General features: G+C 47.7%; 1 protein-coding gene across 5 annotated transcripts in view; it reads right to left on the bottom strand.

Annotated features, from left to right (window-relative positions):
- LOC125957719 (zwei Ig domain protein zig-8) overlaps window positions 1-15,078 on the bottom strand; it is a 205,896-nt gene that overhangs the window by 137,012 nt on the left and 53,806 nt on the right. For 2 of the 5 annotated variants that reach the window (XM_049690603.1, XM_049690604.1), the window contains exon 3: window positions 7,497-8,958. In XM_049690603.1, coding sequence (XP_049546560.1) covers window positions 7,497-7,602 — 106 coding nt within the window. In that variant the 5' untranslated portion in view covers window positions 7,603-8,958. The remainder of the gene's footprint in view (window positions 1-7,496; window positions 8,959-15,078) is intronic. The other 3 variants (XM_049690606.1, XM_049690607.1, XM_049690605.1) reach the window with 2 other exon arrangements.

The following is a 15,078-nucleotide window of genomic DNA, read 5'->3' on the forward strand; positions in this document are numbered from 1 at the left end:
CAATTTTCACGTCAACGCCAAAAACCGAATCCGTGAGACGCGCACTCACACACTCACCGTCACCGTCACCGTCGTCGTTGAGGAAAACGCTCGCCCTCGACTGTAGACTCTCTGGAGCGCTCTCAGGCATTCTGGGAAAACCGAAACCAACCCGGGAATTCCGACCGTTCCGGGCACGCGGTGGTATGGCGTGGCTGTCACGTGGGTGCGTTCGGAAGCAATGCTTTCAATTTGACATTCCGCATAAGAAGAAAAGCTTCCTCACGATGGCACCAGGTTTGGTGGTTGGTTCCGGAAACGGCACATTGCCAGAAAAAGGGAGTAAGTATGAATTTCCGAACGAGATTCAATCAAACTGCAATCAGGCCTCTTGGTCGTGTCGTGTCAGCCACCGTCAGCGATCGAACGCACCGATAGCAACCGTGAGTGTGTTGCTTGTAGAGACTTCTCTGTTGTGCGTTGCTGCTGTATCGGTTGGTTGGTCTTATGCCGAGTGCCAGTCCCCAAAATACCAACCAAGAACGGGGGAAGCTGGTGATCGGCCATGATGAATTCAATTGCAAGCACCGTAATGCGCGCACCAAATGTGGCATGAACATAATCCTGACGAAAGTATGTGTGTGTGAGTTTGTGTGTTGATTGTGATTTGCGATCTGATGGACCAAAGTTTTCTGATGGTTGTAACGTTACGGCAATTGTTCGACATCGTAGTGTTCGAAATGGCAAAATCATTTCATGTACCAAAATGTATGCCAAAAAAAAGGGAATTGGTGACCATTCGCTTCACGCCCTAACCAGGGGGACATGACTATATTGTGTTCAAGCTCGGTGCGGTGGAACCGACGATCGAGCAGCGCTTTGCATTCCTAAAAACCGACGGTGTGCACGCTCCGGTTCCGGTGGTGCCATACTGGGGCTGGCTGTTCATAAATATGTTGTTTTCTGCCCACCACCACCAGGTTTGTCGCCATGTTGCGCTTGTTCTCACGCTTGTTTTCTCTCACTGTCCGTACTGGTCGACGAATTGCAGCATGTTTTGTTGTAGTCCCTAGGCCCACGCCCGACTGTGTGTATGAGAGTTTGTTCGTTTGGCCAAAGTGAACACTGGCTCTGGCTTATTACTGTGAACGAGTGAACTGCGTGGTGGCTACGGCCTCTGCTCGGCCTTGGCTCACGGCTGACTGGCACACGACTGGCGCAGGGCGCATTTCTTTGCCATTGATTATGATAAAATTATGTTAATTTATGCTTACCGCGAGTGCGTCGCATTGAAATCCATCGGACGGCGATGTGGCAGGAATGTGATTACCGACGCAAAGGCTCAAGTGCCTTGCGTGAGAAGGGTCCCCCAACCTCCAGGAGGGTTAAGACCCAGTCGAGGTCCCAATGCTCATGCCATGCCTTTCACATTCCGCCGTATCGATTCAGCGCCTCACTGAGATGCTCTGCGCTCGGCATCTGCTGCGCACTGTCGTCGGGTCACTGTTTTATTCAGCATTCGGCAGCTTTCCGAAGTGCTGGTGAAAATGGTGAACCATTGTTCCCCTCTGTCCTGTCGCAGCGCACAAAGCTCAAAGGCGCAAGATGGAGGAGATGCTGGCTGGCAGAGATGGGTCCGCATAATCCACCATCCGTCAGTCGCAACCCTCGACAAATGTGTTCCGGAATGTTGTTGGTGAAAGTTAAATAAATTGTCAACACTAATTTGCATCTCGCCAGTACAAACGGCAGGACACCAAGTACACGAGATGCCAGGTCCGGAGTGAAAAGCTACCGGAACTGAGACAGCTGGCCTTCCTCGGCTGAGATTTTCAGCTTTTGCTGCGTTCTTATTGGCTTTTAAAATCCTGCACTTTGATGGTCGTCATCCTCGTCGTCGTCGTCGTTACTGGTGCAATTATGAGCTTATGAGAGAGAGAGAGCGCGAGAGAGCGAGGGAATTGTAATGAGCTTAGGGCTGATATTATACTCCGCACATCCGGGCACCATGGTTGATTGATCTTCGCTTTCGCAGCGCCCGTTACTCGGCCGATTAATGGAATTTGGCGGCGAATCAACATAATTGTGCTTCCTGCTCGCATGATCCTTCATGTGCCGTGAGTGAGAAGGAAATTTGATTCCGTTGCTCCATTATGGCATCCAATATGCAGGAAGTGAGTTTTTGGAAATGTTACTTGTAGGCAGCTTTTCGGAATCTAACTAATGTTCAAGTTGCTACAGGCATCAAATGAAACATTTCTTCCATAGGCGCAACGCTTCCATCCATGCCGTTAGGACAAGAGACTTTACATGATCTTGGATAATCTTCAAAATACTCTCTTAATATTACACACGATAAAACATGTTTGCTTCACAAATATGGCATAAATTCCTAAACTATGCTTTTCCTATGAAGGTTTATTACTTGCCATTTCTGGCCATTTCAGGAATAAATTAAATATGAACTATACATCACGGTCCTATGAACATAACCGAGTCAACGATATCACAGTTGATCAACTACTGCAACTGCTATGATTTTGTTCATGCCATTCCAAGCTTAACTTTTAGTTTTTTTTATGTGTTTCAACACATGTTTAGACAATAAGTTTACTTTGACTGCGATTGACTTACGGAAATTGTGATGTAGCTCCTCTAACCAGACATTACGAATTCGTCCTTTAAAACTTTAATTGTTATTCTCTAAATTTATTTTTGACCGAATTCAGCATGGTAATCTGATGACAAAATCAGTCAAAGTTGTAATAGCTTCACATCTCTGCAACTAGCTTGGAAGGCAAATATTGTCGAGAAAAATTAGGTAAAGTCACCGCCACATCGTTCCAAGGTTCGATGCATCATTCTCGGTCCTCTTCTGTTAGGCCTTAGAATGACACACATTCTGCTTTACCAACAAAATACCAACAAATTTACATGCAAAATTTCAATTCTTTTGGAAGCAAACATGCTTAACAATGCAGCCCATCAAGTTTTTATAATTTGTTTTCTAGCCACTTTACTTTTCTTATCTATCGATATTTGAGGTTGTCAGTCACGAAAGAACATGAATTGACAGTGCATAACAGAGAAATCGGAGGTCAGTAGGAATACACTAGATATCATAATGAACAATACAACCTCCATCAAAACATTGTTACAACGGGCTTGTTCTTTACGACTCGCACAACTAGGGTGTTGCTTGATGGCAAAAACTCAGCGTTTGTTTGGTAGAATTCAATAGTTATACGGTAAGGTATACCTGCTGATGAGATTTAACTTTTTCGCCGAACGATCAGATGGTCAAATAGACTCTCGATTGTTGCTAGAATACAGGATACAACAATACATAATAGGCCTTTGGGGTATCAATGATTACGGCTACAAATAGAATCTCCTTATTTTAAAATCACTTATGAACAAATTGCTGGTGAAAGTATGCTGTTATGTGCTTTCATCTGAAATTACGAGAATATTGTCGATTTGTTTCCAAAACAAAAAGCGCATATTCTACCGTATTTTGCACGTCTAAGTTACTCGTTTATGAACTAGATAGAGTAACACGTTTAGCAGCAAAATGTTATCTTTAAATGATTAGCGGTTGAGAAACTGTTTGTTCACTTGCAATCAATTAGAGCATCAACATCCTACTGTCTCGTTAGATAACGAACCCGCAAACATCAAGATCCTGATCCTTACACAGCCCAAAGCTCAAACAAAAAAAAAGATCTCGAATGCTAATCCGAATGCACGTTTTACGGTTTCCCCGTCCCACCGTTGACCAGATAAGGATTCCAGCTTTAATTATGTAAATTCTGAAAGCGTCTGAAGTGCCTGGTCGCCGCTTCCGGTTCACCCAGACCGGGGGGGGACTCCCTTCCAGGAATGTACAAACACAGTACAGTCCCGGGCCCGGCTTCTCTCGGCTATCATTGCAGCAAATCTTAAATTAGTTTCAACTCCACAACACAAACCACTGGCAACCGGCACCATGCTCGCAATCCGCCGCCGCTATCACGTGTGGACCACCGAGACACACAACACAACAACCCTCGCTCCCTCCCTCCCGGGGTACCGGGAATTTCTGGCCAACCAGCCGACCCGGGGTCGACAACGGAACAAGAGACAGGAAACCTGTGGCAGATTATCTTCAAAGCAAATATTCATATCATGCACAGTCGTCCTCATCGTCGTCCTCAACGCCGTCCTTGGTTCGATAGAGATTTATAAATTCCCCAATTTCCAAAGACCGGCGAGTCCGCAGTGGCTCAAGCGGCAGCACACGCCAGAGAGAAAGAGAGAGAGAGACAGAGAGCGCTTTCGTTTGGGCATCGCGTGGCGCAGCATAAAATTCATTCGTTGAACCGAACCGACGGTTCCACCGCCACTGCCGCATCATAATCTCGCTGCTCGCTCCGTTGGGACGACGGACAGCATGCTAGCCGGTCACCACCACCACCACCACCACCACCAGCCCACTCTTGACGGAAGCACGAGTCACGCTATCTGCCAGGACGTGACTTTGCTTTAAAAGGAGATTTCAAAATTGATACAGCACGAGCAGCGAACGGCCAACAGCCTCATCCCAGCGCCCTTCCTTTCCCGCCTTCCGTGTGTCTGTCTGTGTGCCCGTGTGTGTGTGTGAGCATGTAAGTGCGCCTCCTGTGGCGGGTGGCGGTTGGCTTATAAAAATGAAGAACGATTCGGATGTCCCGGAGAAGGGAGATTCATCGTCACGCGATGCTCACGATACGATCCGTTTCGATCGATTTCCGTCCCGATAATATGCTGTCCGTGTGTCTGTGTCTGTGTGTGTGTGCACGCGCTAGCATGCCAATGGTGGTCGAGTATCCGGTGGAGAAAACTGCATGGCACCGGACAACACCGGAGGAAGCCACGGAACGGAACCGAACCATCGAACCTATCGAATGACTAATGGACTCGAGCTCGAGCTCGGTGGTGCTACGCCCGCTGTTCGTGTCCATACGTACTCCCACTGCTCTGGCTAGCTTCTCGCATGATTGCGTTCTACGGCCCTGACCAGGACGCGGGGTGGCATGACGGAAATATTTTGCCGGCACTTCCGCCCTTGCCAGTGCCGTTGCCGTTGGCCTCCAGCTCCCGGTACACACCATTTATCTCTTCCGCGAGTTGACCTTGCGTTGCGTTGGGTGCACATTTACTGTACCACTCCACCTATCCGTTGCTTATATGTCCTTTACAAGACTCTCCACTGCCCCCCGGGGCGGTCCTTTGGACCCGGGATCTCCGGAGCTTTGGTGCCGCGTTTCGCATTTTTCCGCCCTGTCGGAGCAATTAATCTTGATGTAAAATATTGTTCCGGCACGATCTTGCGCTCCGATGGCCGATTGCCGAAAACTGTACGGCGGGGAGAACGTGGCCGAGTGGCGTGGTGGTTCCGGTGCTTCGAGAAAAACCTTCACGAAGAGGCTCTCCACCGGGAGAAAGAAGGAAGGAAAGGGAGACGAATGCCATGACATTCCTGATAGAAAGAGGAAAACGGAGCAGCGAGAGAGGGCGGAAAAAAGAAAAACAAGCTCGCAAACTCTTCTTTGCCGCTGGTGCTGGTGGACCGGGACCGGATCGAGGACCGGCTTCGTTCGCTGTTCGCCTGTCCGAGCTGTCCGAGACATCCGGAGCGGATTTACGGGCATGTCGTGGTCACGGCGATCGTCCTCCTGCTCCGGCTTGTTTTTTTTTTTTTTTGTCACGGACACACGGTCACGGAATGCCATTCGGCTGTGTGTGTGTGTGTGTCCGGATCGTATTTTCGGGCGGCTAATTGAAGTGATTATGTATCTCGCCACTTGACGCTGTGCTCACCGGCTGCTGCTGCTGCTCGGATGCGGTGCGTGTTTTTGCCGCTTTTCGAGCTTTTCCGTTTCGCGAATCCAAATCCTCGGTCGGAGGGAAGATAAAAAATGAACCGCCCCCGAGAACGCCCACACCCACGGTACTTTATCAGGGAGAAAGTGGAGTGCTTATGAACCCCGCCGACCGGCCGGCCGGCCACCGGCACAAGCTGCGCCAGAGCGGTAAGTCACGTAGCGCGTATTACGAACGAGCTTTCGGAGCCGGACTTGCCAGTGCTGCTGAGCTGACAACCGGGCACCCGGGCACCCGGGATTGTTTTCCGTCACTTTTATTGTTTGCTCTTTGCTGGTGAGGAAATACACTTTTCGCTTCCTTCATCCCTCGTGCCTTTCTTACGGTACTTTGGTTTGCTGTAAATCGCACTTCAGCGGCACTGCGTGGTTGGGATCGAAATATGTTTAATGCTAGGGAGATTTTTTTATCATGAAAATCATGCACTCATGTGCTCACAACCAAAAACCAATTTGGCTGCCTTTCAATCAAATATCGTTGCTGGCGCGTAGAGCTCGTTTGGCATGTGTGCAAAATCGTGCACCGCGCAGCCACACACTGAGTGCAATAGAAATAGCAGCACTATGCCGAAAAATCCTTAAATAGTTTTTGATTTTGAAAAGTAAAATTCTTTTCTTTAGAAGTTTCACGCTTGTGTTACATGAAAGAAAAAATGAAAGCCAAATGCAAAATAGAAATACCAGGAACCTACTAAGAGGTGTCTCTATTATTTATAAGACATTATTGCTGTTCATTCTCAACAGCTCGCAGAAAGTACGTTCGAGACGCCATGAACAGTTTACAAATGAAAAATGCTTAAAGCAGCTTGATAGCAATGAAATTATTGAAATTAGATTTTAGCATTCACCAGGCCTTTCAAACGAAAGATTTGGATAAAAGCTAATGCGTTCAAATGCCAATATCCACAACCACTTAAAAAATGGCATTCGGAATGAATGCATTGGAGTCTGATTGTTCTTATTTTGTAGACTGTACCAACCTTACACCAACTCGATCATGAACAATATCACACTACCTTAAAGATATGGTTATTGAAACTATTTTCAGCAAAAATATGAAAAGTTTTAAATACTAAGAAAGAACAACGTAACTAGTACACAATATTCATCTTAACTAGTACGCAAGGTCAAATATACCTTGACTAGAAAGTGAATTATAAAAAATATTAGCAACAAACCCGATGCTTTTCCGAGGAAACAATGCTCAATCGGTCAGTAGTTATACAAATTATGACGAACTTAATCGGATCGTGCACACATTTGAATGGTAATTATTGATAAATACGTTAAAGTGTTTAGTTGAGAACAATAAAAAGATTGATCCAGGCAAATTCTAACTGGAAGCCATGGTGGGTTTATGATAGCCTTAATGTCTTATACCCTTAAAAAAAGGGTTTAATTTTTTTTTTACAAAGAAATTGGACCCTAAATTGAATTAACTATGAATTTTGTTGTAGATAATGTTTCAAATGATAGAGGCATTATCAAACAATAATGCAACACTCGACCGTCTAAAGATGAGAATATCATGGTGGTGCTACTTTTATCTCGCTGGGTGTTTGTCTGCTCGCAGAACGCGATTCTGCGAGGCGCGCAATTCATAAATTCACTCACCTGTATCCAGCGTGGTGGCGAGCAGTATGGATGGCAGGCAGAGAAGAATCAATTTGAGCTCCAACATCATTATCGCCGATTCCGTCCAACTTGGCATTCGAGGCATTCACTCCACTGCACCGTTCTGCTGCTGCTCCTGCTGTTACGGTTTCCGTCGACCACCAGATACTTTTTGGCGGTTTTTCCTTTTTACTTCAAAACTCAAACTCGACGGGTTTCACACACACACATACACTTCACTATCTCACCTGCACGGCCTTCCACTTCCGTTTGCTAGCGAACGAATGTTTCGAAAGTTGCGGCAAACGTTACGCGTTCGTTCGTAGTAGGTCTCTGCAGCAATCTATCTATCCCGACGTCGACGCACAGATGCTGTTGAATCCCCCCGCTAACCCCCACAAAAACACTATCGCATCACTAGCCAACCGATGGCGCCATCTGCATCACTGCATCACGAAACGCGCCGTGCGTTCAATTTCAATTTATCCGCGAACCCGTCAGTACCAGCGAGTGGGTTGGTTGGTGGGGCTTTCACCTCTTCTTGTCCCCTTCTAACACCCGGTGCTGTAACGGTTAGAACGTGAACTGTATTCGCGATGAGCGCCCGGGCGGGCGTTGTGAAATTAATATTTTTACTCCTGCCAGGCCTGGCGAGACGAGGAACTGCGGTGGCGGTGTTAGTGGCGCGTAGTGTTGGTGGTGAAATGCAATCGTCTTTGAATTACTTTTTTCCTCTCACTTCACTCCTTCGTGACCAATGGGGGTCTCGTTCGGCATCTACCACCACCGTTTGGGGTGTAATGCGTTTTCTTTCTCTGCGGAGCGCTCAATGCACGGCGAGATGGAAGATCCCGTCTTCCCGTCTTCTTTTACTTCTTGCTTGCTGCCTTTTTCCTGCTCAATGTTAACACTTTGTTGCAACTTTGCCCTCTCTTTCGCAAACACACACTGCTGCTGCTGCTGCTGCTGCTGCACTGCTACACTAGCACTGCGGCACGTTTCCGTGCCAAAAGCGACGTCGGATGCTGGAGCTGGTGCTGCTGCTGCTAGTACTGGTATTACTGCCTCCGACAACGAAGCTGTGTGTCTTGGTCACCCGTTCAAACATCGTTATTCAGCACGCGGTAGCACGGGGCTCGGTGCGTTCGCTGGAGTTCACTGGAGTGAAAATGATGATGGTTCGAAATTAATTTTTCCCGCCCGTCGAGACAGGCCGCGGCCAACCAACAGCAGCTACACACCGACAGGCATCAGATGCGAAGGCGGAGGTGCGATCGAGCGTTACGAGTATTTGATGCGTGAGCGCAATGTGCGGCGCCGTCGCGGGCAACCATATCGAATGCCAACACGCTACGATGCGCTTTCATCAAACATTTATCCCGATTTTGCTGTTTTTTTCTCGATACCATTCACGGGGGGGTGGTGATGGTGCAGAGGATTTTTGTTGATTCTGAAAAAAAATCTAAAAGAAAATATAAAAAAATGTTATGAGTAAGCGATGGAAAAAGTTAAAGCTAGTATTTAAGTATTAAAGAACGCATTAAAGAACACTAAATAGGAATAGGAATGGAGGTACATTCCTCAACCATATAGGCAGGACAAAGGACTCATATCCCAAAGTACCACACTCTCGACCACGCTCGCCGACAGCCCGCGAGGCTTGTCATCACGCTCATCACACCATTAAGTTGCCGCTTTCCGTTGGTGACACTAATTTTGTCCCATTCACAAGGGCACACACCCTGTTCAATCCACCGACAGAGAGAGACAGAGAGAGAATGCCTAGTTGCTGCACGCATACGCACGCACGATGAATGGTGTGCCTGGTGTTTCCCGGACGCTGGAATATGGGCCTAATGACTTTTATTGTGCTAATTAAAATCATCCACTGATGCTGCGCTGGGCCACAGTTCGCTTCTTCGCTAGAAAATGCGTCAACACGTGACTAACACACTAGCAGAGGATTCGTTATGTTCAGTTTTTGATTGATTTACTTTCGTCAAGCTTGTAGCCTTTTTGCGAAGGATTAATTTAGTGAAAAAATTTTTAACAACTTTTTTAAGTCAGTTAAATAGATGTAATTAGTAGAGAAAATGAAGGGAAGACAACAATTAAAACCTAGAAACTGCTAAACACACATTCATGCCAAGCACTGTAAATTGCTAGCGATGGAAGATTTGATGTTCATTCACGCCCCCAAGAAAGAGGACACTTATGCGACACAGGAAGTAGCGTGTCTGAAAAGGCTCGAAATGCCCCCGCTAATGGCGAATGGTGTATTGTTCGGCGATTCGGCCACGCTAATCAGACACGCGTTAATTGGCCAACCCCCGAAAGGGACACAGTGAGTTGCCACAAGCAAAGGCTGTTGTTAAAACGTAACGCTGTGTGGTAAGAAAGCCCCCGGCACATGAACACAGAACTGGGGCGCCTTTGGGTGTCAATGTTCGTCGCCAACAAGCGACAGTTCGTGCTCCTCCTCTTCCTCCTCCTCCTCCTCCTTCGTCAGACAGGCAGAGGCTTCAGTCAGTTGACAGCCATTAATCAGCGTCTCGTCACCAGTCTTCAGGCGCCACATTGCAGCAAAGCCAAGCCAAGGGAAGCGCCCCGCACACAAAGACACACGGAGACATCCTCTCGGGCGGCGGTGCTTCATGATATTTTCCGCGGTCTGATTACAGCGTCGTCGAAGTTGTGAAGTCGAGAAGTCGAGACTCTCTCGTCCCTGCTCGTCTGTCATACAACACTCCATTTTGGGGGGGTGCACCATCAGCCCCAGTGATGGCTGGGGCTTTTCGGCACTCGCATCAATTATTCATCCGGTTTTCCCGCCAGTTTGACGCGCCGACGGTTGCTTTGATCGTTCGGCACCATCCATCCATCACCGAATGCGCAGTGCTGCTGCTGCTGCGTGTACTAGTGAATTGGGTGTACTGTCAACCGTTTTAATTTGTTTCAAAGCGTGTGGGTGTAGGGAAGAAGGGAGAGAGAGGAGAGTGAGTGAAGTGACTGTCGTGCGTGTGAAGTGACGTTTGTTTCTCATTATCATTAGGTCATATCATTAGGCCGTTCGTTTGATGTACTCGCGAGTACTCACGTTGTGACTGACGTTGTGATGTCGCCAATGTGCGTGGGCATAGAATCCACACGCACACACGTCATACATACACATGCTCACACACACTAGGGAATGCGTTTTCCGGCAACAATGCAATGACATTCCATTTGAAGACCGCAGGGTAATGCCGCCTACTAGGAGTGACGTCAAAGTTAACGTGAATTTGATGAGCGAAAGTTACTTGGATTCCTCGACAATTCACAAACTGAGTCGGGAGCAGAGATGTCACCATGAAGCCATTTTGTCATTTAGCGAAAAATGCATCTTCCTGTGGGTTCACATTTGAAGTGCATTTCCTAGAAAACTCCAGAGAGTCGAATAGTGAAATCCTAATCTAGAAAGTTGCTGCAAAGGAAAAGTGGAAAAGATACCACTTTTCCTTTGACTTTCCATACCCCGTGCATGAAGCTCTTGCGCTGCTATAATGCTGTTTGCTGCAATTGCTTGTGCCGGTTCGAGCTTAACTGAGTTTCCGCTAGAATCACTAGAGAATACTGGCACCAACAACAATGACAACGACAACAACAACAACAACAACCAATTATGTGTACAAGTGAGTTTCAGAGATTGTTTGCCAGACAAATTGATATAATTAAATTTCTCATCTAACCAGCCAAGAACAAAAGGAAAATGGAAACCCCGACAGGGACAACAGAAACAGGTGAAGAGAGTCGTGTTCGTGGCCCGCAGAGACCCTAGACCCTCCGTGAGCATACCGTCACGTGAGAGGAATACAAATAAAGCTCCGATCTTGGCCGCATGATGCCCGTTCGACAACGCAGTCACAGGCCAGCCAGCCAGCCAGCTGGCGCCTTTGTAGGCAACATGAACGACCTCTGGTCTCGGGACGGAGCAGGTCAGTATGTAAAGAAAACGGTCCCCACGCCGCGGGCTAGCTGGCTGGTTGGTGAGCTGGTGAAATGAGCCAAAAACAAAAACTCGCTGGCCAAAAAAAAATACCGGAGGAAATAAAAATATGGTAAACAACTGTGACCGACGGCACAACAAGCAAACAACCCTCTCTCTCCCTTTTCCATACCCTTCTGGTATCTGGCCGTACGGCATTTTCGTCTCATCTGGTCCAATGTTCGCTGCTGGTCGCTGCGTCTATGTTGCTCATCATTCGATTTTCGACCTCCTCCGCATGACATGGCCGGCCATCTTTCAACACTTCACACTGCTCCTTGCCGTTGTTCTGATCCCCCCTTTCTGATCCAATGAAGAAAAGCGTAGGAAAAATTCAATTTTGTTCGCTCTCACGCTCGGGCTCTCTCCCTCTCTCCCTCTCTCTCTCTCTCTATCTGTCGGTTCGAGTGGCGTGACACTTGGCCAGTGAAGTGAACAGCCTCGAACCGTGAACGAACATTCGAACGTCGAACGCCGTCGTCGGCCCAAAGCTCCCACCACCAGGCCAGGCCAGCCCAGGACATGAGAATGAATAATCAATTATTCAAATTTGTGTGTGTGTATGTGTGCGCATCTGTGTGACCGTGCACGTGTGTTTGTGTGAGTATAATCACGCAAATAAAGTTTGTTGGAGCACAAAACGCCGCAGCCGGGCACAGCAGCCGGTCACGGTGACACACGGTCGACACTGTTCTTCGCGAACTCGAGCACCATTCCCCGGGATCCGGGTTCTTTTTGCCTTTCCGGCCGCAGGAAACCCCGGTACCCCGATAGTCTAGCCACAGGCCTGAAGGCCTGAAAGCAGTCAGTATGCGCTCTCGACGCCTACTTCAATCCCTTTCGCCCTTTGCCGAAAACAATCTACGACGACGACGAGCGGAACGACATTTGGCCTTAAAAAGCATCTCTCCTGAGAACAAATAACTTTCGATCATCACCGTCATGCCGTGGAAGTCCTTCTCACTATCATCGCCATCATCATCGTACACCGGGCGGGGACATTCTCGGGGTCGGGGTATCATCATCGCCTTCGGTATCGACTGATCCGGCATACGCGGGACCCCGATAGGCGATGCGATGCGTCAGTTTCCCCCAAAAGGAAAAAAAACCTTCGACTTTCGATTCCGATCTCACCGACGAGACGGTTGAAAGCACTCCTTTCGATTGGTCCGGTGCGATAACAAGCAATGCTAGCATCAAAGTGCTGTAGGAGGAGGTGTTTTCAGCCAGCCAGCGGCGGACTTCCCAGCCCGTTGGTTGTCGGTTGACATGTTCCCCAGAGTCGAGGGTCTTAAATCTCCATCCGCGATGCCAAAAGGATTAGATGATACGACATGATGCCGAAAATCGAACCGAACAGAGCAAATTTCGGGCGCTCAACGACACTGTTGGTTTTTGGTCGTAATTCACTTTAGGGGCGCGTCGATTCGGTGTTCGACCAATCGTCGTTTAAACCGTTCATAAACACTTCGAAAGATAGCTTGCTATAGGCACGACGGTGCTTGTGATTTGTTATGAGGTTGAAACGAAGCAATATCATCCATTAAAGGCGGCACATGTCCTCTAAATTAAAGATACTTCAACAGCAATAGAGTAAAAATGACGAATGCGCTAAAGTTTCCGAAGCTATTGCCGTTAATTAAGAACAATTCTATCAAGGCATACATCACTGAGCAGGAACATTTTTTTGAAAATCCGATGGATTTGAAACCTTTTCAACAATCAATATATCTCGAACAAATACCCCCAAAACTCTCTCTCTCTCCTAAGCCACTGATGCTATTAATTTAGCTTCCGTTTACTGTCATTCCGACACACAAAAAAGGGCGGTAGCGGATAACAGGATACTTCGGTGCTGAAGCACGCTCCCATCGCCATCGCCATTTTTTTTTTCACCATCACAACGATCATGCCAACGCATACGACCGGCATAGGAAACGTGTTTTATGATCCATTTTTACGCCCGTTTGCTTTCCATCCAGCAGACTGCAAGCAGATGATATTAGTTTGAATTTGTTACGCCAAAAATCTCTGCAGCGAAAAGAGCGAAAAAAGGGGTTTATCCCCCTCCCTCCTAGAAGCGAGCTACCACTGGCCGATATACTTGCGAGCGTTCCAAGCTCCCCTTTTTTCTCTCTATCCCTGCACTGTGCACTAGCGAACATTTCGATTTGATTGGCAACATTTGAGCCCTACGATCTGGGACAGTGGCCAGCCTGATCCTGGTACAAATATAGTACAAAAAAGGAAAAGCTACGGATTTAGATATAAAAAGTGTCGCCAGCCAGCCAGCTAGCTGGCGCAGCGTTTCCGGGAATGACGAGCGGCAACTAACAGCGACGAACAATCAAATCGGTCCGGCACTAAATGCAGTTATGCATGAACCTGCTGTACACCATGTTGCTAACGACACTGGCTAACGCTTTGTCGCACCGTCTCTTCCTTTTCTCGCTCTCTCATTCCGTCGTTCAATGTCTAGTTCTAAGCCAAAGCTGTAGCCAGAGCTTAGCCCACGCTAGGGCGGTGCCACCGCAACCACCAGCGCCCGTCACGATGGCGATGGCGATGGATGCACAATGGCCAGCAATCAATTTCAATTAATTTGAAATTCAAATTAAAATTCAAATGATTCAATTAATTCTACGTCCGATTGGCGGTTCGTTGGTGAGTGCTTGGCGTCAAGCAGTAGCAGCTGTAGCAGTAGCAAAAACAGCAGCAGCAACAGCAAGGTTTTTGCATAACCCACTACCGAGACCAACGAGAGATAGACGGAGTTACGTGGAGTGCTTTAGTTTTTAGAAACAAATGGTGGATTAGCTCGAACGAGCAGCACAAAAAAACTAGAGCCTTTTGAGTTTTTACACGAGTGTTCATGCATTTCTCTCAGAAACTGGTTCCATATTTTGTGTAAAAATTAAAAATTTTCCTTTGGAATATAATTCGCTCGAAACAGTCGCCCCACCGACATTCAGGATCAGCCACTCAAAGCTTCGTTTCTAGCAAAATGTAGACTGCTTCTAAGCATAAAAGTCATACACCATCACCACCACCACAGACAGACAGACGACAAATCGTGCGCCCTTTCCGCGGGTTTCGCGAGACCAGATCGCGGGCGATTAAAGCGTAGAAAAGGGATCTGCAACCGAAGTGGCGATGGCTGCCAGCTAGCAGCAGTCGGATCTGTGTGCCCTTTCGAGCACACCCCACTTTATGTCCTACTTTACTCGCAGCTCAGCATCATCTGAAGAGCTGCCAGGCTAGCAGCTTCACCAGCACTCCGCACGTTTTTATCTATTACCATTTTTTTCCTCCGTTGCCTTTCTTGCGCTTAATTGCGGACCGGTCCGTGCTGGTGGTGGTGGTGGTCCGGTGATTCCTGGGGCATGAATTAATTTGCACGATGCTTTATGTGGAAACGCGCCACTGCTGCTGCTGCTGCTGAGAAAATGGAAAATCCGAGCCGAGTCTCAGCCCTCGCACGATCCATTTTAATGCCCGGTTAAGCTCGTTTTCCTCCTCGAAATTTGAAAACCCACTTCAGCACCTACATACCCCGGC

The sequence above is a fragment of the Anopheles darlingi genome, chromosome 3 (assembly GCF_943734745.1).
Source record: "Anopheles darlingi chromosome 3, idAnoDarlMG_H_01, whole genome shotgun sequence".
In the NCBI taxonomy this organism is placed as follows: domain Eukaryota; kingdom Metazoa; phylum Arthropoda; class Insecta; order Diptera; family Culicidae; genus Anopheles; species Anopheles darlingi.